General features: G+C 39.9%; 1 protein-coding gene across 2 annotated transcripts; it reads left to right on the top strand.

The window, feature by feature from the left end:
• Positions 1 to 25,782, top strand: GTF2A1 (general transcription factor IIA subunit 1). 2 transcript variants are annotated; one of them, XM_064151171.1, is made up of 9 exons: positions 1 to 293; positions 8,295 to 8,396; positions 10,166 to 10,367; positions 12,114 to 12,178; positions 13,414 to 13,489; positions 15,182 to 15,315; positions 16,116 to 16,433; positions 17,527 to 17,616; positions 21,159 to 25,782. In XM_064151171.1, exons 1-9 carry the CDS (start codon positions 264 to 266, stop codon positions 21,264 to 21,266), a joined length of 1,125 nt encoding a protein of 374 aa, XP_064007241.1. In that variant the 5' UTR covers positions 1 to 263; the 3' UTR covers positions 21,267 to 25,782. The 2 variants fall into 2 exon arrangements, with proteins under 2 accessions (XP_064007241.1, XP_064007249.1); XM_064151179.1 differs by lacking the exon at positions 1 to 293 and adding an exon at positions 1,410 to 1,739.
• Positions 25,783 to 25,856: the final 74 nt, after the last annotated feature.

Here is a 25,856-nt window from a genome sequence, read left to right as displayed (position 1 = left end):
CCCCCTCTCGCCCTGGCCGCTCGCGCAGCTGCTCGGCTCTCGCTATATAAAGGGGCGAAGCGGCAGAGCGGGCGGCTGGCGGCGGCGGCTGCAGCCCCAGGGCCGGCGAACGAGGCCGGGCCAGGCCGCGGGGCTGCCCGTGAGCCTGGGCGGGACGCGCGGGCTCTGGGGGGACGCAGCCGGGCAGGTTTATTGTTTTAGGGGCGACTTCCCCCGCCCTTTCTTCCCCCCCGTGGTTGGGGGCGTCCCGGGGGGCTCGGGACATGGCGAGCTCGACTAACACAAACCCCGTGGTAAGGACCGGGTCGGGGGGCGAGGGGGGCCCCAGGGGCAGCGCGGGCGGAGGGGGCCGGCGGGGCCCGCCGCCCCCTCCCCCGCACTCCCTTTCCCTCCCGCCGCCCGCCTTGAGCGGTCCCGGCCCCCTCCCCCTGGCGGGAAGGAGCGGCGCGGGGCGCAAGGGAGCTTCACCCCCACGGCGGGGAGCCAACTTGCGGCGCCCGGCGCCGACCGCCTCGGCGGCGGGGAGAGCGGAGCCGGGGGCGGCGGGAGCGGGGCGGTGGGAGAGGGGGCGCGGGGCGGTGGCTAAAGAAGCCCCGCGGGGTGGTTGGGGCCGGCGAGCTAGGTGTCCGGCGGGGAGGGGAGGACTGACGGGGAGGGGGTCTTGCTGCCCGGGGAAGGGGCGAGAGCCGGAGCGAGCGGAGGGGGAGTACGGGCGCTGCCGCTCGCCCGGCCGCCGTCCCGGGGCGAGGTGAAGCAGCGCCCGAGTTTCGGTTTTGTGGTGGTGGCGGTGGCGAAGCCCGGCGGGCTCCCGTGAAGCCATTTTACGTTGCTTTATAAGAAGGAGACGATGGTTGAAAAGCACTTATCCCTGCCCAGCCGGATCGGCTACGCCGAGCGAAAGCCCTGAACTTCTCTCCGGATAGCAAGGCAGTGTTTATTTTAAAAACAAAGGGAGAAAGAAAAAAAAAAGGAAAAAAAGAGAAACCGTACCCCAAAAAGAACGAAGGAGGAAAAAAAGACAAAACCATCCGTCTACCCCCGTTCCCTTCTCGTGCTTTCTGCACCTTGGCGGGTGGCTCGCTGCTGCAGTTGTACTCACAGAGGTTTGCAACAAGCAGTCACACAAACCTGCGCAGCCATCGAGCCCCCCTCGGCCGCCGCTCTCCTCTCAGCTTCTTTCCCCCTTGCGCGCCCCCCGGCCGCGACCCCCGCCCCGAAGCGCTGGAGGAGACAAACCCGGCGTCCCGGCGGCGGGCTCGGCCCCCTTGTTTGTGGCTCTGAGATCCATCATGGCTTCCCTCTGCCTTTCTGCCTCCCTGCTCCTTGTGTTCCTCCTCCCTGTGGCTGCCCTGTTTATATAGAGCTATTGCCGCTCTCTAATATAGACTCTGCTAGGATGGGAAGGTGCTTTCCAGCCCCACGTCACCGCCTCTCCATTTAAACACCACATCAGCCTTTAAATAGGGAGCGAGCCGCGGAGCGCGGGCTGGGAGGTGCATGCGTCCGCGGCGGAGGCTGGGAGACAGGCAGCTTGTCTCTCGGATCCTGAACGGGCTTTCGTGTGGGTCTTTTTTTTGTCCCGTTCCCTTGCCGTCCGCGCTGCCTGGCCCTGTCGCCACTGGCCTGCGGAGCTGCGGTGCTTTCTGCTGGCTGGGGTGTCTCCTAGCCGATGTGAATGGATTTACCCTTGCATTTACGCATTGCACTGACAGTTTTCGTCCTCTCCTGCATTCCAAACGGTTTAACTTTTTGTTTGTTTGTTTCTTGGTTTGTTTTTTTTTGGGTTGTGGTGGTGGGTCTTTGATGTGTTTCGTTTTGGGTTTTTTTGGGTGCCTGGCGTACAGTTAGTGCAGGGTTCTGTGCATCTGTAAGCTACTTGATAGTGGGTTGCCCAGGGAGGTGGTTGAGGCCCCATCCCTGGAGATGTTGAAGGCTAGGCTGGATGAAGTTCTGGCCAGCCTGATGTAGGGTAGGGTGTCCCTGCCGATGGCAGGGGGGTTGACACTAGGTGACCCTTGTGGTCCTTTCCAACCTTGACTGATTCTATGGGTGGGGAATGTATAGTTTAAACGGTTCTCACTTAGTACAGCACATCAAGGAGTAATGTGGTACTTACTTTATGGCCAAGGTCTGACTACAGTTGTCACCCTAGAAATAAACTATAAAGTTTCATCTGTGGGTCATGGCCCACAGGTAGTACTCAGCGATTTTGATGTGTTTCTGGTGACTGAACTGTAGAATTTTTTTACTGCAGTACAGGCAGAACAAAGGCTTTAGACATCTTACTAATATTTGATGTAATTGCAATATTTAGCATTTGGCAGAACACAATGCAAAAAAAAAAAAAAAAGCAGAGCATTCTCGTCTTCCTTCCCAAATCTGAAATTATACAGACCTGCCTGTGAGTTTGGGTCGTACAAAGTAACACGGCTTTGATATTTTGTCAGGTTTTGTATTATAAAATCTTAGGAAAGTCCTCATCCATTACATTCAGGGCAGTTGCTCTTAAGGACGTGTACAAAACATGTGTGATCTGATTGTTAGTTCTCTGGCTATAAACTTCTGGCTTTATTTTCTGATTATTTCTGTATAGTAAATTAGAGCCTCTTCTGGTGCTTTTTTTTTCCCACATAGGTTAGTACCAAATAGCAAAATACATATACACATTTTTAGAGTACATGTAAATATCTTTTATTCAGCAGTTTACTAACACTTGCGTTTTCTTGACTGTTTCTGTATTGGCCTAACCTCCGTGAAGTTCTCTTGGAGGGTGTCTGAGTTTGCATTTGGAATAGTAAAAGCCATCTTAATAGGAGCTTGCTTTGAACAAGTGTGTTATAGGCAAATTTTCAGTTGAGTATTAAAACCTTGCAATAATGCATGTTCAACTTTAAGTCTCTTTCAGCAGCAAGGATTGTGATGCTTATGCTACTAGGGTTACCCAAGATGAATAAGAGCATTTTGAAATACTGTAGCCAGATGATAACTGGACTTTGAGCTGAGTGTGTATAACAGCATCATGTCAGCATGTGTTAAAATCTGAATTGCTAGAAATCTGTTCTTCCTGGTAAAGGACAAATGAAACATGATAACAGTTATATGCAGTGTAAGATTTTGTAGGTAACAAAGGTAGTCTATTTGCAAAAGTCCACCAAAACATTAAAAAAGCTCACGATTTAGATTATGTGTTACTTTTTTTATGCACATCTTTGATCTAACTGTGACTAAAACTAGTTACCTTCAGCTGGCATACAGCCAGCTGTCACATAGCTGCCAGCTTCCAGCTGTAACTGCACAGATAGGAGAAAGATTAGTGACATTTCGGGGATTGCTCTAGAAGGAACAAAGAGTTGCAGTTATTGTATCCTTGAAGCTGAAGGAATGTAGGAAGTGTAAGCCCCCAAAGGCCTATGGCATTTCTTAAAATAGCATCCTGGTTGCTCCTCAGATTTAGAGTGTGTGCACGTGTGTAGCAGTTGAGTTTCTTTACAAGATGCACAGAGAAAGTGAAGTATAAATGTTTCCTTATGTTCCCAGAGGGGAAGTACTGGATTCCAAATCTTCTCCGTGTTTGTGGTTGTATCTAATAAATCAGGAATTTTAATTGTTGTCTTTATAGTAAGTGTTTGGAATAGTGTTTATTGAAGAGTGATTTGAGTGTTTTGCTCTTAAAAGCACTTGACGTTTACAGCAATGTACTCCTTATGAGGGAGGCACTTTAATGTAAACCAGATGAAAGCATGGTTATTTTAACAGGAATCTTTAAAATTGCCATTTTGTTCTCATTGCTTTCTCTGAATGCAGAAATTTATTGGAAAGCTTAACTCATCTGTTATCCTGTCTTTATACCTGCTCAGTAATTGTGTTGTCATACTTATTTTCATACACCGTTTACTCAAAATATAACTTTGTCATTCAGCTCTAGCCTTAGATGGTTTGTGTAAACAGCTTGAGCATCATATAAATAATGCTTAAAACCAACACTTAGTGTATGTCTGAAACAGTAACAGCATGCTTCCTTTTAAAGGTCAAGGCTTGAGGCTGTTTTGTAGTTTTACTGGATTAGCCTTAGTTGAGGTAGTAGAGGAAGAGCGTTCTGTGATATTCTTCCAGATTCCACTATGGATGGCTCTTGAAGGCATTGCTGCCCCCTCTGTGGAAGGCATTGCATCCACCTGGGCTGAATGCTCAGTATCAGTGTACATAAGAGAATGTTTCCAACTGGACAGGATTTTTCTGAGTGTAGGTGAGTTCAGACATGCTGTTTCATTGTAAGTGTGCTGATAGTTTGTTCTTTCTAATGCTGCAGCCATGTGTGTGTCACATATACTATGATACTACATGATTAGAACAGTGTCCAAAAATTTTGATCTGTCTTTAGATCCAGTGCACCATGTGGCTTATGGAGAGAGATATATACACCTACAAACCACTTGTGGGTTTATTAACCTGCATTGCTGTAGGCTTACTTGCCCCTCCGTGGTGCCATTGTCTTTGGGAGGGGGCTTCCTGCTTGCTTCAGTTGTTGGAAGTTGCTCAGAAGGACACTATGTCAATGGCAGAGTGAGCATCTATGCTCTTAACTTGCCTTTCTGCTTTTTTTGATTAATCAGCATTGGACAGTAGAAATCACAATTCTGATGTTAGATTTTTTGTTTTCCTTGCTGCACTAAGGTTAAAAGGAAACATTCCCAAGCAGATTGTTTGGCTGTAGGGTCATTTTGGTGTATCTAAATGTTAGTATCATTTCCTAGGAGGAGGCTTTGTGAATAGACTTTAGAAAAAGTCTGACCATAGAGACAGGAGAAGGCAACTGCTGGGGAACATTATTAAGGACTGTTTGTGTAAAATCTGTTCCAACCTAGAAACAGATGTTGAACTGTTGGAGGGCAGGAGGGCCCTGCAGAGGGACCTGGACAGGCTGGATGGGTGGGCAGAGGCCAATGGGATGAGATTTAACAAGGCCAAGTGCAGGGTTCTACACTTTGGCCACAACCACCCTGAGCAGCACTACAGGATGGGGACAGAGTGGCTGGAAAGCAGCCAGGAGGAAAGGGACCTGGGAGTACTGGTAGATAGTAGGTGAACATGAGCCAGCAGTGTGCCCAGGTGGCTGATAGAGCCAGTGGCATCCTGGCTTGTATCAGGAACTGGGTGACCAGTAGGACAAGGAAGGTTATTCTTCTCCTGTACTCAGCATTGGTCAGGCCACACCTTGAGTCCTGTGTCCAGTTCTGGGTTCCTCAATTCAAGAGAGATGGTGAAATACTGGAACGTGTCCAGAGAAACGTAACAAAGCTGGTGAGGGGCTTGGAGCACAGCCCTGTGAAGAGAGGCTGAGGGAGCTGGGGTTGTTTAGCCTGGAGAAGAGGTGGCTCAGGGGTGACCTCATTGCTGTCTACAACTACCTGAAGGGAGTTTGTAGCCAGGTGGAGGTTGGTCTCTTCTCCCAGACAACCAGCAACAGAACAAGGGGACACAGTCTCAAGTTGTGCTGGTGCCTTGATATTAGGAGGAAGTTCTTCCCAGAGAGAGTGATTTGCCATTGGAAGGGGCTGCCCTGGAAGGTGGTGGAGTCGCTGTCACTGGAGGTGTTCAAGAAAAGACTGGATGAGGCACATAGTGCCATGGTCTAGTTGACTGGATAGGGCTGGGGGATAGGTTGGACTGGATGATCTTGGAGGTCTCTTTCAACCTGGTTGATTCTACTCTTTTATTAGAAAAGTTGACCTAATAGATGATCTAAGAGGGGGATTTAAGGAGAAAACTCAGCTTCTGTCCTGTGGGAATTTTAATTGTAATTTCAGACATACGGGTAGTTCTCTTGTCTGAGTAAAATAACTGGCATGCTTGGGGTTAAGCACGTTTATTTGCAGAATGTGGTTTTGGCATTAAGAAACAGATGCTTCTAAATACAGTAAGGAACAATACACAGAATATGTGCTAGCTGAATTGTATAAGCATTGTACAAATTTGTATAAGCTTTGCTTAATTATAGAAATAATAGGACTTAATGATAGGTAGAACATCTTATTTGTGTCTTCTGTGAGTTGGATGCAAGTGGAAAAAATAGTCTTATTAACAATGCTTGGTATTTCTCAGTCACTATGAAGAATTAAAATTAGTGCTCAAGAGTAGTCTGCCTTTGAAAGTCTCTTTATAAGCACAATTAGTGCTGTTCTTAAAGTTTGATTATATGAACATGCAGTATTGTTTTCAGGGAACCAATCTGAAAGTAGTCTTTTGGGCAGTTTTGGATGTAGGTGTTGTAAATGTAGTTTTCAAGAATGGTGAATGTACCTTGGTACTTGAGGCCAGATTTTTTTTTTTTTGAGAGACAAGTGACAAAAACATGAATTCTAATATTTCTGCTACTTGATTTGCACAGCAGCATGTTTTAAACATGAAAAGTGGCAGAGTGGTGAAAAGTGAAAGGTAAAAATAAAAAGCAGCCCAAAATACCCAAGGGTACTGATAGGATACCATTTATCAGAATATTGACACGTGGCTTGTGGGATTTTGTTGATGATTTCTTGCTTTTATTTTCTTATTGTTGTTTGCAGGTTTTTAAAGAAAAATTGCTTGAATATGCCCCAGTGTGTATTTTGTTTTGAACACTAGAGACAATGTCCTAAGCAACTGGCAAACTGCTTAGTTGTTAGTTTCAGGCTTCCAAATAGGTTCTTTGTAATGTCAGTTAATTTCTTTAAAAGTTTGGTTTGTTTGTTTGTATTGTTTTTTGTTGTTGTTGTTTTTAACATTTGAAAGCAAAGATCCTAAATTTCCTAGAGTATGCTGCTCTTCCCTCTTTGTTATTCCCTAACTTAGGCATAACAATTCTGTAATGTGTGCAATAACATCTTCAGCATATCTGTAACAGATTTAACACTGTTGGGGTGTATTGAGCAACTGTTTATGCATATAATAAATGTTTCAAGCATGTGTAGTAAATTTATATGGTTCTAGCATTCCTGGACTGACTGCATGTGCTTGATGCAGGTTTTTTGTACGTCTATAGACGCAGCTCTCCTGGGGTGCCAAAGGCACTGCATGAATCCAGAATGATTGTTTTGTAGATATACAACGTATCTGATGTGTGTGGCATTTAGGGTTTATTGTCTAAGGATATTTTGGAATGGGTTATAGGAAGATGTCAGCTTAACGAAAGTTCTACCTGCTTCAGTTTAGAAATGGCCTGTCTCCATCCCAAGGAACAGAATTGGTCACTGAAGTATATAGGTTTCACAGTCCTAATTTAGAGCTCGTTGTGCTACCTTGCAATTAGCACAGATAATTAAACTGAATCAAAATAGCATTGAGGTTCACATGTATGTAGAGAGGTCCAAGCTGTACTGTTTAAAAGGTGCAGCAGTACGACTATCCTGCCATCCTATGAAGTAAATCTTGTGCTTTGACTGATAGAGCTAAGTATTTACATAGTTATTAAAAATTGTACCTGCATTCTAAAATTCACAAAATGGTTGAAATTGAAAGGATCCTCTGAAGGTCATCTTGCAAATTGCCTGCTATAAGAGCCACTTATAGCCAGTCGCCCAGGACAGTGTCCAGATGGCTTTTGAGACTCTTCAGGGATGGAGACTACAAAACTTTTTTCCAACCTTAAGTCAATTGACAGTTTAGGCATGAAATCAACATAAAATATTAATAATGGGTTTGTAGTATTTCCCCCTCAAAAAGAGAAGTACTGACTGAAGACAGAAGTCTGTCTAGCCTAATATCCTGTCTTTAGTAGTTTCTATAGACAGTTGTGTAAAGAAGAACAGGGACTCAAGAATGCTTCCAGTAAATTTTTTAAGCCCTCAGAATTTTTCAGCTTGAGATCATTCTGAGCTGTATTTGATGCTTATTGATCTAGCAAGCACCAACAAGTTTCTTTCATCTGTCTTTATCTAATATACTTTTAACTTTATTTGACGTGGACATTTTGCACACATCCAGATATTTTTCATATGCAGTGTGTACAGTGGCAAGCAAGTGGGAAACATTTACTGAATGGAAAACAACCTCCTTCTTTGTGTTTTGAATTGCACTCCTCGTGACTTGAAAACTCTTGTCCCACAGTTATGTCACAAAATACAGCAAACACTCTCTTCCCTTTTCACCTCATTTGAGCTGTCCTTGCTGATTTATACCTCCCTCTATGTTTTAGTCACTCAGAAATATGCAGTGTATTTTGTAATGCACTTTTCAGAGGCTATTTTGGGATAGAAATCTTAAGTTCAAATTACAAAGTTCTTTCAAAAAAGGCTGACAGGTTTGGGTTTTTTTTACAGCCTAAATTGTACAGATCTGTAATTGAAGATGTCATCAATGATGTCAGAGAAGTTTTTCTGGATGAAGGAGTGGATGAACAAGTTCTTATGGAACTTAAAACAGTAAGTTGAAACTGAAGATTTTGGGGTTTAATAGACCAATACAGCAGTTGGGTTTTGGATCTGCCTGTTATTGCACACAGTAAGAATGCTAAATTTAGAGTTAGCTAAGCATTGTATTAATCTGTCATTCTGTAGCCCCATATAATTTCAATTATGCTTGCTGTATGAGGAGCTCTGATCACCTTCTTTACTTTCCCTAATCTGGCTTGTTAATCTTGACATAAACTAACAGCAGGCATCCAGATTCATAGTATTATTTTGGTCACTGACACTGTCTTTAAGAAAGAAATGGAAAAATGTTTCTTTTAGAGGCAGACAGTTCTTAAGGTTTCTCTGCAGGGAAAACAAAACTGTTTCTACTTCAGTTTTGTCTCTGAAGAAAAGGAGTTCCATCATCAAATGCATCATCAGATTTTTGCATGTATCATTTATGGTTTGGGGAGGTATTGATTTTGCACCTATTGTAAAATTGCACTGTCCACATTGCCACCTTCTGAAGTTCTTGAATTCAGAACAGTTTTATATACAGTGGGTTTGAACCATGGTTCCAAAAGAAAGGCAGATTGTTGGCCTGAATTGTAGTGGATTCTTCTATGGCTTTATTCAAATTCTTCCTGAATAAATGAAGCGTTTCAACAGGAAGGAGAAAAGTCAGAGGGAAAAAAAGATTAAAAAAATAACCTGAAAGGAAACAAGGAAAGTATGTGTCTGCTTATTTCAACTCTTGCATAAGGACTTCTTCAGAGATTAGGACATGCCACACTCTCACTGTTTTTAGCTATTAAAAATGTGGAGTGAGAAAACAATTTTGGAGTTTGTCTAGACAGAAAGAGCTGAAGACTTCTGTCACTAAACCATGACCTGTCTTGTTGGAAGCAGAGTGAGAGCACTAGAAGAAAAACACCATTTGTATTTTGTTTGGTGTTTGTGTCACAGGCATGTTCTACAAATGATGTCAGAAAAGATTGAGTGAGGAAAGAGACAAGAAGGAAAATGAAATATTGAAGACGGAGGCTTAGGGGAACACTAAGTGGGACTTGGAATTGGGAGTCCTGGATACCTGTTGTCTTTTTTTTTAAATCTGATGTATTACAGAATACTTAAAATCCTGTCTTTGTGCAAGAGCTACTTTTCTTTTTGTATCTGTGGCTTTTGGAGATATGTCATCTGATATCAAGAGCTGAAGGGCTGGAGAAGCTGATTTAGATACTGCAGTAGAAACTGTGTAAATGTACAGACGCATTATTTTAGGTGTACTGATAATTTCTGTTGAAGTGTGTTATGAGGCAGTAGGCTTCAAACAACTTCTGTTGAGGAGTTCCAGAAAGAAATGGCTTGAGAAAAACTGTAATGAAGAATTGTTTTTGTGATTAAAGCTAAAGTTAGCAGTTTATTTATTCATCTATTAGAGTTGAATCTTACATAGTTGAAAGAGAGACTGTTAAAGCTTAAGCTTGGGCTCAGAGTTACAGTATCACAGTATCACCAAGGCTGGAAGAGACCTCACAGATCAAGTCCAACCCTTTACCACAGAGCTCAAGACTAGACCATGGCACCAAGTTCTTAAGGCATCTTTAATTCCTCCTCTTCAAATGTTACCTTTTTGGAGTTAACTCTTCAGTCTGTGTTTTCCTAAGCTTTTTTAGGTGAAATACACCATATAAGTGAACAGTGAAAACAAATTCAGTTTTGGTGTACTGTCTTTATAGTGTTACAAATCTTACTGAGTAAATTTAATTCACAGATTTCTCTTTACTTTTCCAAACTAGCTATGGGAGAACAAGCTGATGCAGTCCAAGGCTGTAGATGGTTTCCACTCAGAAGAGCAGCAGCTTTTGTTGCAGGTGCAACAGCAGCAGCAGCAACAGCAACAGCATCATCACCACCACCATCATACACAACCTCAGCCGCAGCAGACTGTGCAGCAGCAGTCTCAGCCACAACAGGTCCTTATTCCAACATCTCAGCAAGGTAAGACATACTGTCTGGTGTCTCTGGCAAAAACCCCTCAAGTTAGTCCAACTCATTAGTGTATTCTAAATCTGTAGTAGGATGTTCATCTAATGGATAACTTTGTGACTATGTTAAACTTGATCTCTACTTGCCTCTACTTAGTGGATCGAGGGCTGTCTTGGTGAAAGCTGTCATGGTAGTTGTGCTACTCATAGTCTTCAGAAGATTTTGGAATAACTGAATTCTTCTGCTCTTCTCGTGTCCAGAGAAGGGCGACGAGGCTTGTGAGAGACCTCGAGCACAAGCCCTACGAGGAGAGGCTGAGGGAGCTGGGATTGGTTAGCCTGGAGAAGAGGAGGCTCAGGGGTGATCTTATTGCTGTCTACAACTACCTGAAGGGTGGTTGTGGCCAGGGGGAGGTTGCTCTCTTCTCTCAGGTGGCCAGCGCCAGAACAAGAGGACACAGCCTCAGGCTGCGCCAGGGGAAATTTAGGCTGGAGGTGAGGAGAAAGTTCTTCACTGAGAGAGTCATTGGACACTGGAATGGGCTGCCCGGGGAGGTGGTGGAGTCGCCGTCCCTGGAGCTGTTCAAGGCAAGATTGGATGTGGCACTTGGTGCCATGGTCTAGCCTTGAGCTCTGTGGTAAAGGGTTGGACTTGATGATCTGTGAGGTCTCTTCCAACCCTGATGATACTGTGAATACTCTGAATTACATAACTTGTGTTTCAGAATCAGATTTCATTAAAAATCCATGGGTCTGTAATTTCAAACCAATATTCATATGCAGTCAACAATTTAGTCATGAGGTAGTAACATTAGGAGCAATTTTTTTAAATCTCCTTTTTTTTCTTAATAAAAGTGGACGCTTGGATATGAAAAAATAATTGTGCATGTAACAGTCTGTATATACAGGTGGTGATTTTTTGTGTTACAATAAGTTTCAAAGGAAAAGCATAATGGTTGGGTATCTTTCTGGTCTTACAAAATTTCACAGTTCTGGATATCCAAAGTATATTTTAGCTGTCTATAACAGTATTATTTCTTGTCTAATTATTGCCTTGTGTATTCTTCATTAATCATTTAAAGGAAACATTTTCACCAGTTACAGCTTGGTTTGAAAACTAAGATGAATACTACTGCATTTTATTGTATGTATGCTGTGTAAACAAATCTGCCACCTGTTAAATGTTCAAGTTGAGTTTTCAGTGTGCTGCTAAGATTATGGTGCATTTATCTCTGGTAGTCAGTCACAAAGCAGTCTTTTTATCAGATTTCCTGGATCAGAGCCTATGCTGTTATAGGCACAAAGGATAGCTGTGAGTTGATTTATCCCTTCACTCCCCTCAGAAAAACCCAAAACATGCTCCAAAACCTAACTGCCATAGAATCAAAACAAAATAATTGGTATGACACAAACCCATTGTTGGGTTTTTTGGTCCCATTGGTATGCTTTTGGGGGAGTTGTGATTTTGGGTTTTTTTCCCTGTTGGTTTGTTTTTTTCTTTGTATTTTGAATCTTGCTTTACGTGGAGTCAGACTAGGAAACTGAAGCCCCTGAAATAGATCTGTGAACCAAAAAAAGCCATGCTGTCTCTCAGAGCTGCTGTTTTGTGTTGTTTTGAGATTAAATGTTAAAAGATCAGAGGCTGCTCAATAGTTTTTTGTTACACTGCTCAGTTCACGTTTGGGTGATGTTATTCTGACTTGTATGTTTTTTGAGCAAACTGCATGGTTTTCATGAAATGCTATTCTTTTATTTCTAGCACCTCAGCAGCAGGTTATTGTTCCAGATTCCAAGCTGATACCGCACATGAATGCATCAGGCATGGTAAGAAAAGCAGAAGTTTATACATGCATCGCTGTCATTATGGAGGTTGTTTTGATTAAATAGTAAACACAAATCTAGGGTTTTTAGCATGAGATGCTTAAAAATAATGTAGGATACACTGATAAACTTGTCTGCCATCTTTGAGTTTTGTTGCTGTGCTGACCATCTAGGAACAGTAGTTCAGAATTTTGATAACAAATGCAGGGCTTACCTTGATCCTCCTTTACATGTGTTTAACCAAAGTTCTGTTTAAGCAGAAATTGGAATACTGCTGGTATGAATCTGCCTATTGATGTGCTCGTAATATACTGTCACAACATGAACTGATGCAAGTATACTGTATTTGCTAGATGTAGGGCAAAACATTGACTACTCTGAAACTTAACAAGGGAGAGATTATTTAGCAATTCATGGCAATCTGCTCTGGTCACATTAATGCGATTCACTATTTTTGTAATGGCATTTAAAGCTGAGTCTAGTCATTGAGTGTTTTCTTGCAGTTTTTCATCTCTAGAGGTTATTTTTTGAGAGCTTGGTTTGCTTAAAAAAGATTTAAAGCTTGCCAAGCAGTGGAAACAGCAGCCAACACAAGTTAAATATGTGTATTCAACTCAGAATTTGTTACATTCTTATCACCTATATGGTAGGAAAGCACATGAAATGAAGTTTCATGACCATAGTTGGAGCACCTTGCTTAGTCTTTGCTTCTGACTTTACTATGGAAAAGAACATGAATTTCAATACTCAAAATACCATGATTTACCCAGAGGCCAAGAGCACATAGCATCTACTATTTTTCTTAGAGTTCAATGCATTTTATTACTTCCCAAGTTCAACAGTTGAACTTCTTATTCTATCTGAGTTAGATCTTGTTGATGAGTACTGCAAAATCGAGTATGCCAGTGCTTTTACAGCTCTGCTACTGTCAAAAACATAGATTAATTGTATAGAATCATTCTGGTTGGAAAAGACCCCTGGGGTCATCAAGTCCAACCAACCATTGATGTTACTCTACAAAGTTCATCCCTAAGCACCACATCTAAATGGCATTTAAAAGCATCCAATTTCTATATGCCGTATAATATGCAGTTGATAAATGCCTGCATTTACAATAGCAGCATAAACTTGTGTGCAAACATTGTAAATGGCAATGAAAAGTTACATATTCTCAGGCAATATGTTCTGAGATGGAACACTCAAAAGTGCCTGGTTAAAAAGTTTTCCTTGTATTTCAGAGTGCTGCAGCCACTGCAGCTACGTTGGCTCTCCCTGCTGGAGTTACTCCTGTTCAGCAGATACTTACAAATTCAGGTAAGTGTCCTAGCACTGAGATCAAACAACTGTGTTGAGAGGGCTTGGCAGGGAGAAGTTCTGGGGTCTGCTTTCTGGTATATATTGTTAAAAAGCAGAATTTCGTAACCCACCCTTACAAAGTAGTGCAGTTTCTTCACTAGTCTTAACAAACCTTGTGGTTCTGTCCTAACAGTGGTATAACAGGTTAGATTTCATGCAAGGTGTTCTGGCTTTTAAGTGAAGCACATGAAGCAAGAAGACAGGTGTTGGTGTCCCTCACCTTTGCCTGTTTCTGAACTTAGTAATGTATGATCTGAGCACAAGTAATAGACTGGTTATAAAAGAGCAGGATCACCTCACCTGTGACTTCAGATGAGAAGTATTTTAATGTTTCTCCTATGTGCTGAGTTTTTAATTTTGCTGTTAATGCTAGGTTTATTTTAGATTTGTCATTTTAAAATACAATGGTGTATGTTTAGGATATAATCTTATTTTTATGAACAGCATACCCGATGCTTCATGTACTTTTGTATTCTGTTGATTTTATAAGCTAGATTCTGGGTCTGTTCCACCTGGAGAGAAAAGATCTGAGAAAGCTCATTCTCTAGAATCAGTTGCTGCTTTTGCCAGAGTAATTAATCTGGTCTGCTCAGAATCACCTGGGAATTAACTTTTCCTGCTTTAGACATTTGACTGTGTAGTGGTTATATAGTTGAAATAAAATTAAATGTGTAGCTTTTACAAAAATTCAAATCTCTCTAACTTCCAAGTCCTTATTTTGGTATATGTGAATTTGTCTTTCTGTCTGTAAAATCTGTCTTTTAAAACACAAGGTATGTTCACTGAGTGAGAGCCTGTGATGGTTTGGGAGTTACCCACCCCCACACACAATGAAATCACCCAGACTTGACTCAGCCAGCTGGGAGTTAAGGAATGAAGCTATATTTACAGCTTAGCACAATTTACAGGCATGTATATATACAGTTATATACAAGTTAAAAGTCATATAGAAACACAATACTTCCAGAAATTGGATTGCCAAGCTAACCCAAACCTCCTCCCCCATCCCTCTTTCCCTCCCTTCAGAAATAACCAGATCAACCCCCATGTCATGTGATAAATCTGGAGAGATTTGAGGTCAGATGTCAAAAAGACAAGGAGATTAGAGGGAAAAGGGTTAGGTCGAATTAGGGTTAAATCAGAGGCAACCACAGAGACCAGACTGCCAGAAAGAAGCAGCAGAACTGAGAACTGAGCAGTGTGTGAGAAGTGAGTGTCTTATCTATATTTTGACTAGTTGTGTTTCTCAGCAGAAAAATGAGGGATATAGGTTCTGTTGTTTTTTTTTCTTCTCACAGCTAAAGATTTAATTCCTCTCAGTAAAATATTCCAGTTAGCCTCGAAACAGCACAATGCCAATGTTTCAAATACTGTGCTGTGTTAGAAGATTAGGCTTTGGCTTGCACATGTAAATTTGTTTCTGGCTTGTGTGCCTCACAGCTGTAAGGCACACCTGTACCATTCTGATGGTAAGCAACCCTATTCATTTTTTTCTGATGCAGTTGTTCCAGCATGGTGTCTTTTCAGTGATGAAATTGAAACATAAATGCACCTTCTCCTGGTGTTCTTCCAGGAAACAAACTCCTAAACTAAGGTAATTTAAAAAGTTAATTTCTACATTTGGTTAACTTGATGCTTATTTTATTACAGGCCAAATCCTCCAAGTAGTTAGAACTGCAAATGGAGCTCAGTACATAATTCAACCACAGCAGCCCGTCGTTCTACAGCAGCAGGTCATACCACAAATGCAGCCTGGTGGAGTACAAGCACCTGTTATACAGCAGGTAAAGAAAAAGTTCTGACGAGGCATACTTGAAAAAAAAACCTATAGCAATTTCTTGAGCAATTTGGAAAAGAACACAGTCACAAATAGTATACATTGTAAAAATGAAATACTTCAGAAGTGTGTGTTTTTAGGATTGAAAAATTCGAAGTGTTGTTTTCAATGTCCCTCTTACTCTTGCTGAATTATGACTGACTGCAGTTAAAATTTGTGTATCCCCTGATGACCATTGTGCCATGTGCATAATCCTAGTATTTGTGCCTTTAACAGTGTCTTTATTGGTTAAAACTATTCTGTCACAACATAGAGAAGAAAACACCTCAAACACACATAACTGATTACAATTTTACCAGGGTTTTTGTTCAGCTGCAGGATTGACTGTGTAGGCATTGAATACAGCATTCATTTGTTTTTCTGTCGTTTAAGCATAAGTAACAATTTGTAGAGAGTTTTAAAGTTAAACATTTTATAGACAAGGCTTAAAAATAATCTTTTTACTTGAATTTAAGCGTTCTTCTGCTATGCTTGGAACTCATGTGTGGTGATAGCATTTTAGAATGGAAATACAATAGTTTTTCTTAGATTTAGCAGTAAAAAATGCAGCAAAATGCAGAAAATGAACATTGAGCAATGAGAGAAGTTAGTGAAGATTAAGTTATGTATCTGGTATAGGTGGAATGTTTGTAACTCTTGCTTCTCTAGTTCATGCAAGTCAGACTGATATGTTTTAATTGTTTTCTGTAAGTGATGTGGTAGCTTATTATATTAGCAGCCACAGCACTTGTAATGATATTCCATTAGGTTTTGGCTCCTATCCCTGGAGGGATTTCCCAGCAGACAGGAGTGATTATTCAGCCTCAGCAGATCCTGTTTACAGGAAATAAAACACAAGTCATACCTACAACAGTGGCTGCGCCTACGCCTGCACAAGCACAGATTCCTGCAGCTGGTCAGCAGCAACCGCAGCAGCAGGCACAACCACAAGCACCACTTGTTCTCCAAGTTGATGGAGCAGGAGATACATCATCTGAAGAAGAGGAAGATGAGGAAGAAGACTATGATGATGATGAAGAGGAAGACAAAGAAAAAGATGGAGGTGAAGATGGCCAGGTTGAAGAGGTAAACATATTTCAGTAGACTGAAGCATGCTTGTGTTTCATTTTTTTTTCTGCAGTATTTGGAAGAACATTAAATGCTTCAATAAAACTATATTCTGATAATTTTGAGAACAGAACGTACCCTTGCACTTCAAGTTCCTTATTTTCATATATTGAAGTTAGGGACACTGTCTATTAGCAAAGCATCTTAAAATGTGGATGAGGAAGGTGAATAGGACAGGAAAATTGTTAGTAATCTCTACAGAAAATTACTGAAAAATTGGTTTGCACTTATTAGGGGTTGGTTTAGCTTCTAAGGTGTTTATTTACATGAAATTAAAAAACAAACAAATTTGTGCTGGAACAGAGTATTAGCTAAACAAGTTTTAAAAAGTAATTTTTAAGGGTCCAGAGAAGTTATTTTGTATGCAAGATCATAAAGCATGTGCTTCCCCTCCTGTAAAAAGTTTATTGATGTGTTGAGCTCTGTTTCTCTTTGTGATACTTCGAATATGAATAAGTTGTGGAATTTCTATTTCTAGTGGCACATTAAAGCATCCACTGCTTAGATGGTTTAGAAAATGGAAAATCAGTATAACAATAGGGTTTTTGTGTAAAGACAGATTGCAACAGAGGAAGCTCTTTACCATGATGGTAGTGGAACGCTGAAACAGGTTGCCCAGGGAGGTAGCTGAGGCTCTGTCCTTGGAGATATTTAAGGTCAGGGTCAACAGGGCTCAGGGCAACCTGATCTAATGGATGATGTCCTTGCTAACTGCTGCAGGGGTACTGGACTATATGACCTTTGGAGGTCCCTCCAAACAAAAACATTCTGTGATTAAAGAAGCAAGAATGATTGTGGTGACAAAAGGCAGCAGTGCCTAGAATCTGCCCTGGACACTGAAGTTCCAGACTATAACTGATAAAGGACAGCTTGTCAGGATGGAGGGCAGAAAGGAAAAGTGTGGCCATCAGCCTTCAGCTGGAAAGCCTAATACTCTCTCTACGTTTTAAATCCTTTAGTTCATAAACAAGACTGTAGACTGGTGTGAGTAATCACATTCACATCTCTGATCTTCTGAAACAGTGTAACTTTTTGCATATGTTTATTTCAGGAGCCTCTTAACAGTGAAGATGATGTGAGTGATGAGGAAGGACAAGAACTGTTTGATACAGAAAATGTTGTTGTGTGCCAGTATGACAAGGTAATCGCTAAAGAACAGAATCCAATAATTACACTTCTTACCAAGTTATAACTTCTAAGTATTATCTTTGAAATAGTACAGGTAGATCTGTAAAGATTATAATGTGAATGGTAACACAAGAATTAGCTGTTGTTTGTTTTTAAACAAGGTTTCTTTGACATGTTCATACTAAACTTGGTCATGAGTAAAGCTCTTTCTTCACCTTTGACCTTTATCAAAAGGTCAGTCCTCTGTTCTCAGGGTAAGTGAACTATTACGAGTAAGTTTGTATGTTTGCTGTGGCCCTCAATAGAAGTAATCGTTACGATTTAGGCTTGTGGAGAGTGTTTTTTGTCACTAAGAAATATCTTCTTGGTGATAGAATAATTACCAGAGAGAGGGTCAAAGCTCTTTGTAACATATAACTAAGTGGTGTAGCAAACCGCGCAATAGTCTGTGCATGATTTTGACCTCGCAGAACACAGATCTGATGTACTCGTGGTAAGCATTAGAATGCTGGAATCTCATTCCTGACTTGTAATTGTCAACCAAAACCTGTAATTTCTTTATCCATGTGAGTTGGAATTGTTTTTTCCGTCATGGTACCTTCACGTATATTGAATGTCAGCATTGTTGTATCCCACAACGAGTAATATCATTTGAAGTTTATCTGTAACTGCCCCTTTTGTATCACCAGTGACATTTTGTTATTTTCCAGATGATTGCTGAATTCTTAAATCGTGTAGACGCCAGCCAGCACATATCTGTTCTGGAATGATCTCGTTTCACTGCAAAAAACAGTGTTCTTGCCCTTGATTTCCTGTCTTGAATTATTTATTCCTCATTCCTCTGAGGAGTTCACTTATCACATGACAGCTCAGATGCTTCTGATGAGGGATTTTTGTGAAATGCCATTTGGAAGGGCAAGAAGAGCCAAAGCTTTGCTGTCACCCCTGGCTTCTTATCTCTAAGTGAGCACAGACCAAACAATGGCACTAATAATGGATAGAATGCTATAGTCCTGTGTGTTCTGGTGCTATGTTACTTGTTCATTCCATCAGCACTGTAGTAGATGCTGAGACTTCCTGTCCTCGATGGAAATATAAAAATTGCAATGGAGTTTCCTTGGATTTATGTCTTTGGTAACATTTTCTTAATTTTTCTTGTAGATGACTTAATTACATTTTGTTTATGATAATCCTTTCTCTTTTGGACAGCATTTCAGCTTTCTGACAGATCTTTGCCTTCAAATTATCTTGTTGTCATAGTTCTTAATTGTGCTGGTGATCTTTTGCTCTTTCTGATGCCCTTTTTGATGGGTGGCATGTATTTATCTGCTCTCTACTTACTGTATGCATGTTGTTGTGAGTTTTAGATTTGTTTGGAGTTGTGTTGTGATTTGGTTTTGGGTATTTGGTGGTGTTTTTAAATTAACTCTTCAGACTGAATTTTGTTCAGTTTCTTTTAGTTCACGTTGAAGAACATAAATGTACCTAAACATTTTCCTAATTGATTTATTGACTTACTGGCCCTGGAGAAAACGTTTGTCATATATACTTGCTGTTGGCTGTGGTGACATTTTTATAATGCACGCTACCATAAACTTAAGTTTTGTGGGTTCCTGACTTCGTCTTGAAGAAGGACTCGACAGTACAGTATCTAAAACAGCCTCGGTCTTCCTGCACATTGATATTTACTCAGTAGGCACAAGATAATTGAAGTCTTCTAATACTAAAATTATTTATTGGCTGTGTATCTTCTCTGTTTCAGAGAAGATACACAGGTGATCTTGTTCTGGCAGGGGAGTTGGACTAGATGATCTTTTGAGGTCCCTTCCAGCCCCTAACATTCTGATCTCCTTCACTACAGTTGTCAACTTGCTTTCTGTAGTCGGGTAGCATTTGTTTGGGAATGCACATGAATAATTTAGAGTTAATTCTGTGTGAAATTTTTATGAAGAGAGTATGAATAAAAGTTGGTTTATTCTTACCCTGTGACAAGAAGAAAATGCCCATTATAACCTAGAAGTCCATTATGCCACAGGCCCCTGTAATAGGGACCCACTAAGAAACAAGAATTAAATGAATGTTTTCTTCTATTTATGTTCTGTCATAGTATTTCTTGGGTTCTTGCAAATAGCTGAACCAGCTCAATCCTACAAATTTCTTTAACCAGAGCCTTGAAAGGGCCAGTATTTTAACTGTGAAGACTGATTTCACTCCATCATCCCCAATACTGGAGATGATATTTCTCTCAGTGTCACTGACAATTTGTTGAGAGCTGGAGTGTTAATCGTATATGTGATGGTTTGGGTGTTCTCCCCCCCCTCCCCCCCCACACACACTTTGGAAATCACCCAGACTAGACTCAGCCAGCTTTGGAAATAGGAATGAAGCTATTTATTTACAGCTAGCACAAGATACAAGCAGATATTTACAGTATATACAGTTAGATACAGAAATAGACAAGGTAAAAGGTAATAGAGAAACACAACTCCCCTCCCAGAAACCTGAGTCTCCAGGAGGGGCTCTGAGTCACCCCTTCACTTTCCCCCTGCCCCTTTCAACCTTACCCCAGTCCCAGGAAAGAACAGCGGTTCGGCCAGAGGTTTAGGAAGCAAAGTGGGTTAGTCCCAAAAATGGAGGGTGAGGTTAGAGAGATGCAGCTCAGCCAGCAGCCCGAGCGAGAGTTGATGCCGAGTGTGTTATCTGTGTTTTGACTTATGTTTTTATACATCTCAGCAGGCTTATGAGCGAAGTAGACATCAGTCTGGTTTTGATTTCACAGTCTATGGTCTAGTCCTTCTCACCAAAACATTCTAGCCTGTTTCAAACTAGCACAATATACAGTGACTCCCCACTGAGGAGAATTTGTAGAATGTTGAGACTAGGATATATATTCTATATCAAACTTTGTACATTCTGTATCAACATTTGTTACCAGAAAGCTTTTCAGACTGAAAAATCATTAACCAAAACTTGACTTAGCAAAACCTGGAGGCAAATTGCAGTATTATTAGAAAGTGGAATAGGCCTGCTGCCTTCTCCATACATAACAAACTAGTTCTCATGCAGAATGGAGTTTAGGTGCAACAAATACATTTGACCCTTTCAGAGGTGGTTTTAAATGGTGATCTTCCTGTTAACAATGGCTGAAATGGGGATTTCTGTCTTTCAACGTGGAGCTTCGTGGCTGTCATAATCAGACAGTTTAATCAAATTACATTGGATACATTTAATCAGCTAGCTGCATCTCTCTTCTCCCTTTCCAGCAACCTCTGAAAAAGTGTTACATGCTTTGGATTTTGGAGTATTGCTTTGTTAGCAAGGTTTTGTGACAATTGCTATCTCTCCTTTTAAAAGATTAAACCAGAAAGTACTGCTATATGCATAACTTGTTTTTCGTAACTAAATGCAGAGCTTATTATCAGGATATTTATAATCTGGTAAGGTATGTGTAATATATACTTTATTTTTTTTCTTGCCCATATGATTTATTTGCTCATTATTACACATTTCTGATGCAGAGTAATATTAGTTCAACATTTTTTCTCTGTTTTGTAGATTCATAGAAGTAAAAACAAATGGAAATTTCATCTCAAAGATGGCATCATGAATCTTAACGGAAGAGATTATGTGTTTTCCAAAGCCATTGGGGATGCAGAATGGTGAAGTTTTAAAAGACAAAGCAAAAAAACTCCCTGTAAAAGGAAAACAAAGTCAAAAGCGGTAAAGGTTGAGACTTGGATGTATACTCCAATCAAAATGTGTATCTGCACATCAGAAATAAACAGTAAACAGAAGTTTTGGAACAAAGATAAATTGTGGCAACAAGACACTACTTCAGATGAGCAAGCCATGGACTGTAGCAGCTATAGCGTTGTCTGGGAGCTGGTTTTGTGTGTTAGGAATACCTTAATTATCAATTAAACATACAGGTACCTACAGCTGGTATTTAGCATGTAAGGCTTTGTTCCCCCTCTCCCCTTCTTCCCTTAAGATTTAAAAAGAAAACTTCCACTGATTGAAGGAACTCTTCCCTTTGATAGGTTATTAATCTGAAAATGCTTATCGTGTGTACAAATCTTTGCTTTGAACACTTCCTTCTGGTAGTGAGGATGGTCAGAATGTTACATAAACTGTGTGCAGGCTTTGTACAGAAGGGTAAGAATTAAGGTGTTAAATTTTAAATAACTTGTATAAGGAAAATATTTTTAATTCTGATATGCTCTTTAATTATTGTATCTATTTGTTTTCAGTTCCCCATAAACAGTTTTGTCGTTCCTAGCAGTTAAAAATGGTAAAATGATCATTTATATTTCCAAATGATTTTAATTTCGTGTAAGTGATGATACCTTTTAGGGCTGTATTTTTAAAATTCTAAGCACCTGTAGCTCCCTCCCATGGAAGTCAGACTGCTTAACTTGTTAGCTATATTTTTGCTGTTTGGTGGTAGCTCAGCATCACTGAACTGAAATGATTAATACAGCTTCTATTGACTTTTTTTTTTTTTTTGTTTGTGTTTTGGTTTAATTTTTTTTTTAATTAAAAAGGCTTAGGAGACTTCTTGAATCGAATATGTGGGTAATGACATAAAAGATGCATTCCGTCACCTGCTTAATCTACGTAGATAGTCCAGACATCAACAAATACTTAAACCACAAGAATGACTACATTTTTAATATAGGAAATGACTGAAGAATCTAACATCCTGGCTGCAACTCTGTTAATCAAAGATCTGCTTTACTTAAAGGTAACCATTTAACTTAGTTGCAGTTAATCTCTAAAGTTTCCAAGTGGCATGTAGTTTGAAGAAGAGAGCTGCACAGCTTTGAGAACACAAATTTTATTAGAGTATCATGAGACTGTCTCAGTAACAGAAAATCAAGCAGTTGGATGCACTAAACCTTGTGTAGTCACTTTTTCACTTGCCTTTTCCAGAGGGTTTTTTGGTGGTGAATTTTTGTTTGAGTTTTTAATTTTTTTGTGAAAAGCAACAAGGTTGCTCCTTCTTCTCTCCTCCCAAGAAGTGAAACCTCTCTTTTTTCATGGATGTATTATTCTTCCAAACCCTACTTTTGAAAAAACAGTTACTTTTGAATGAGGAGAAGGAATGGACATGACACTGCAGAAACTGAGTTCATGTGGCTCACTATTTAAGAATTTTTGTCTTTCATTGGGTGCTTGGAAATGTGATGATAAAGGGATGCAGAGAAGATCATTTTAACTGAATTGGGAAGGACTATTCAGAAGCAGACATCTGAAACATCATTTCTGACCTTTTTTTGCTTAAGAATTAAAACTTCTGAACATTATTTAACAACACCACAAGTATATTTTATCAGTGTGTAACAACTGTTCTAATTTTCATTCTCTGATTTACTTGCCTCCAAGTGCATTCTCAGTAGTACATAGAAAACTCAGAACACATTGTAAAGAGGGTTTGTTGGGTTTTTGTTTTGTTTTTCTCTGTGGTTTTCCATACCTGTGCTCTTCTTGGTGCGGACTAAAACTGCCTATAGACTATGTCTGGAGCTATATAGTTGTTAGTAAGCCATCTACACATATAAGCTTTATGAAAGGTTAATTGATGTTTCTTCTAATTCATTCTTAAGTAATGGAATCATCATTTAGAGTGTATTTTTGACTTGGGACTTCAAGTTATCTCAAACTGATGTTTGCTTTCCTCTGAACAAAGCAGATCTTTTGGTTCATTTTTCTACCACTGTTGACACGTTTATATATGATTGCAATGAAATCAATAATGTACTAACTAGTTCCTTCCCTCACTTTTTCCATATCTGTTACCAATAAGTCTTAGGTAGTGGATTTCAGTTGAATTCCCATAACGCTGCACAGCCAAACCAATAAAAGGGAAGAGAAAAAAAAATCCCTTTAGCTGTTGATTGCTGTTTATACTTCTGGAACCCAGATTACTTCCACAACACTTTATTTTCATACATCTTAGTGATTTTTATTTTTTTTTAATCTTCTTTTCACCCTCATACATATTAGAAATGCATAGCCTTTTTATTTATTTTTAAGGGATAGCAGAACTGTAACGGTAACTTACGCTTAGCCTGTTCTGAAGGATACTAAAAGCTTTCTGAACATGCACAGTCTCTTGCAAGCTAATTGTATGGTATGCTTTTTCAGACAAGAGGTTTTGTCTTCTAATATAAATACCTGTGAAGTTTTCAGAAAGCCAGTCAAATACGAACACACCAAACTGTGCTCTTATTGCTACATCAAGTGTTCCTTTTTTTTAAAAATCAAAAAGCATGTTTTAATTTCATTTTATTGTAGCAGCTTGCTGTAAGAATGTAGTTTGCTTAATTTTATTATTGTACTTGAATTTTTAATCATGGTTTTAGCAATGTAACTGAACAGATCATTTCATGAGGTTCCAAAGAAACCATTCCTTTCAGAGGGCAAGGGATTCCCATGTTCATAAATTAATTTTTTCCCTGTCTGGGTTTTTTTTCCCTGCTTGAGGGTTGCTTGTTTTGTGTTGTGGTTTTTCTCCCCATTTAAGTAGTTCAGTATTATGGAAACAATGATTTCAAGAGGGCTTATGTTAAAATTTGCACAGATAATGGAGCACCTTTTTCTGATGGAAAAAATGGGGAAAGATAACTTTATAATTATAACCACAAAGGCTGATGGAAACTTGTAGAGCACCTGGGCAAAATTAGGAATCCTGTGCCTTTTCAGTTTGCAGAATATGTGTTTTGCCAGGATGATAATACTTTTTTTCTTGATTCCTGAGAGAGTAATTTTCCTGCAGTGCATCAATCAGAAAAGCAACATTTTGTCTTTAATTCTGTTGGGTTTTAGTGTGTGCAATCATTTTAAGACATCTAAGTAAAAACAAATTGAAATATGTTTTCTGTTAAGGAGATAGAGAATTTAGTCAAATAAGGAACTTTATATTGGGCTATTTAAATAAGACATGTTTTTATTCCCCCTCAGTTGCTGGTTAGCAACAGATTTCTGTGAGGCTTCATACTCCTTGGTTTACTGCGTTGTGTTCACAAGTTGCATTTGAACATCGTTCAGTTTCCTAAACACGATCTCAAGTGATAATTGTGGTCCGAGTTTGTTTCCAAGAATATGATGCATGATTCTGAGGCACAGTTGCTAGGAAAGAGCAAAGAACATGTGTCATGTAACAGATCTTTTTAATAAATGTACTCTCTATTTCTGCTGTGCAATTAGGAGTGTTAAAGTTAATTTCTTTGAGTCTGTGGAAGTGATTCTACCACTTGACAGCAGTAATTATGTCACCACATAACACTACCAGAGTAGAATTTCTTAATTCCAGTGAAGGAGTTAGAGACCTTATTACCTAAAGTTTATTTCAGTCTAATCTCTTCAATTGCTAAAAGCTCCTTTGAAAGAAACAAGTCCTCCCCATATTTATCCCAAAGCAAAAGCTTCCTAAAAGAATGCAGTGAGATGTCAGGAAGTGAACAATGGCTTTAGCATAATGCACACTGGATTGATACCACGCTGTCTTGCACAGCATTGTGGGGTTCACTCTGTGCCACCCCATCCATGCACCCTCAACTCAAATTCAAGTTCGTTTCAGGAGTTCAGGTTTATGACTAGACAAGATGAGCTAACCTGCGTATTGTTATGTATTGGTGTCTGGCATTTGAAGTCTTGTTTTCCCATTGCTGTGATTGGTTGGGAAATGTGTAAAAACCAGTCCGTTGGTTTCCCTGTTGTCTACTTTCTTCAAGCAGCTCATAGAGTGTACCTCTTAATTATTATTTGGTGGATTAGACATGGTGGAACAAAAGGAGCTTTGTTTTTTTAATAGGAAGAACTACCTTGGGTTACCTATATGTACAGTCATCCAATGAGACATATTCCAGAGTGCATAGGGTACCAATAGATTATGGAGTGGGGGAATATCCTTTTTTGCTGTTCTGAGCTACTATTGTCAACTGCTGTTGTACATATACTGTTATGTGTAAGGGGGTAAATATATTTATTATGTTTGTAAAATTCATTCTGTACAATTGCAGATCAAGGTTGCTCCTCTGTGATATACAGGATATTATGTTTCAAAGGCCATGCTTGGAATACGATTAGAGAACTTAGTATTTTGATGTACTAAGACCTATTTTAAGTTTAATATTTTGCCTTTGCAAAAACTTTAATTAAAGATGTTATTTAAAAATGTCTGCCATTTCATTTACTACCTTGCATGTGGGTTTGTGCAGTATGTGAGGCTTAATAACTACTGAATATTAT

The sequence above is a fragment of the Pogoniulus pusillus genome, chromosome 1, assembly GCF_015220805.1.
Source record: "Pogoniulus pusillus isolate bPogPus1 chromosome 1, bPogPus1.pri, whole genome shotgun sequence".
Taxonomy (NCBI): domain Eukaryota; kingdom Metazoa; phylum Chordata; class Aves; order Piciformes; family Lybiidae; genus Pogoniulus; species Pogoniulus pusillus.
The sequence above is the reverse complement of the archived record's forward strand: the minus strand, read 5'-3'. Positions and strand labels throughout refer to the sequence as shown.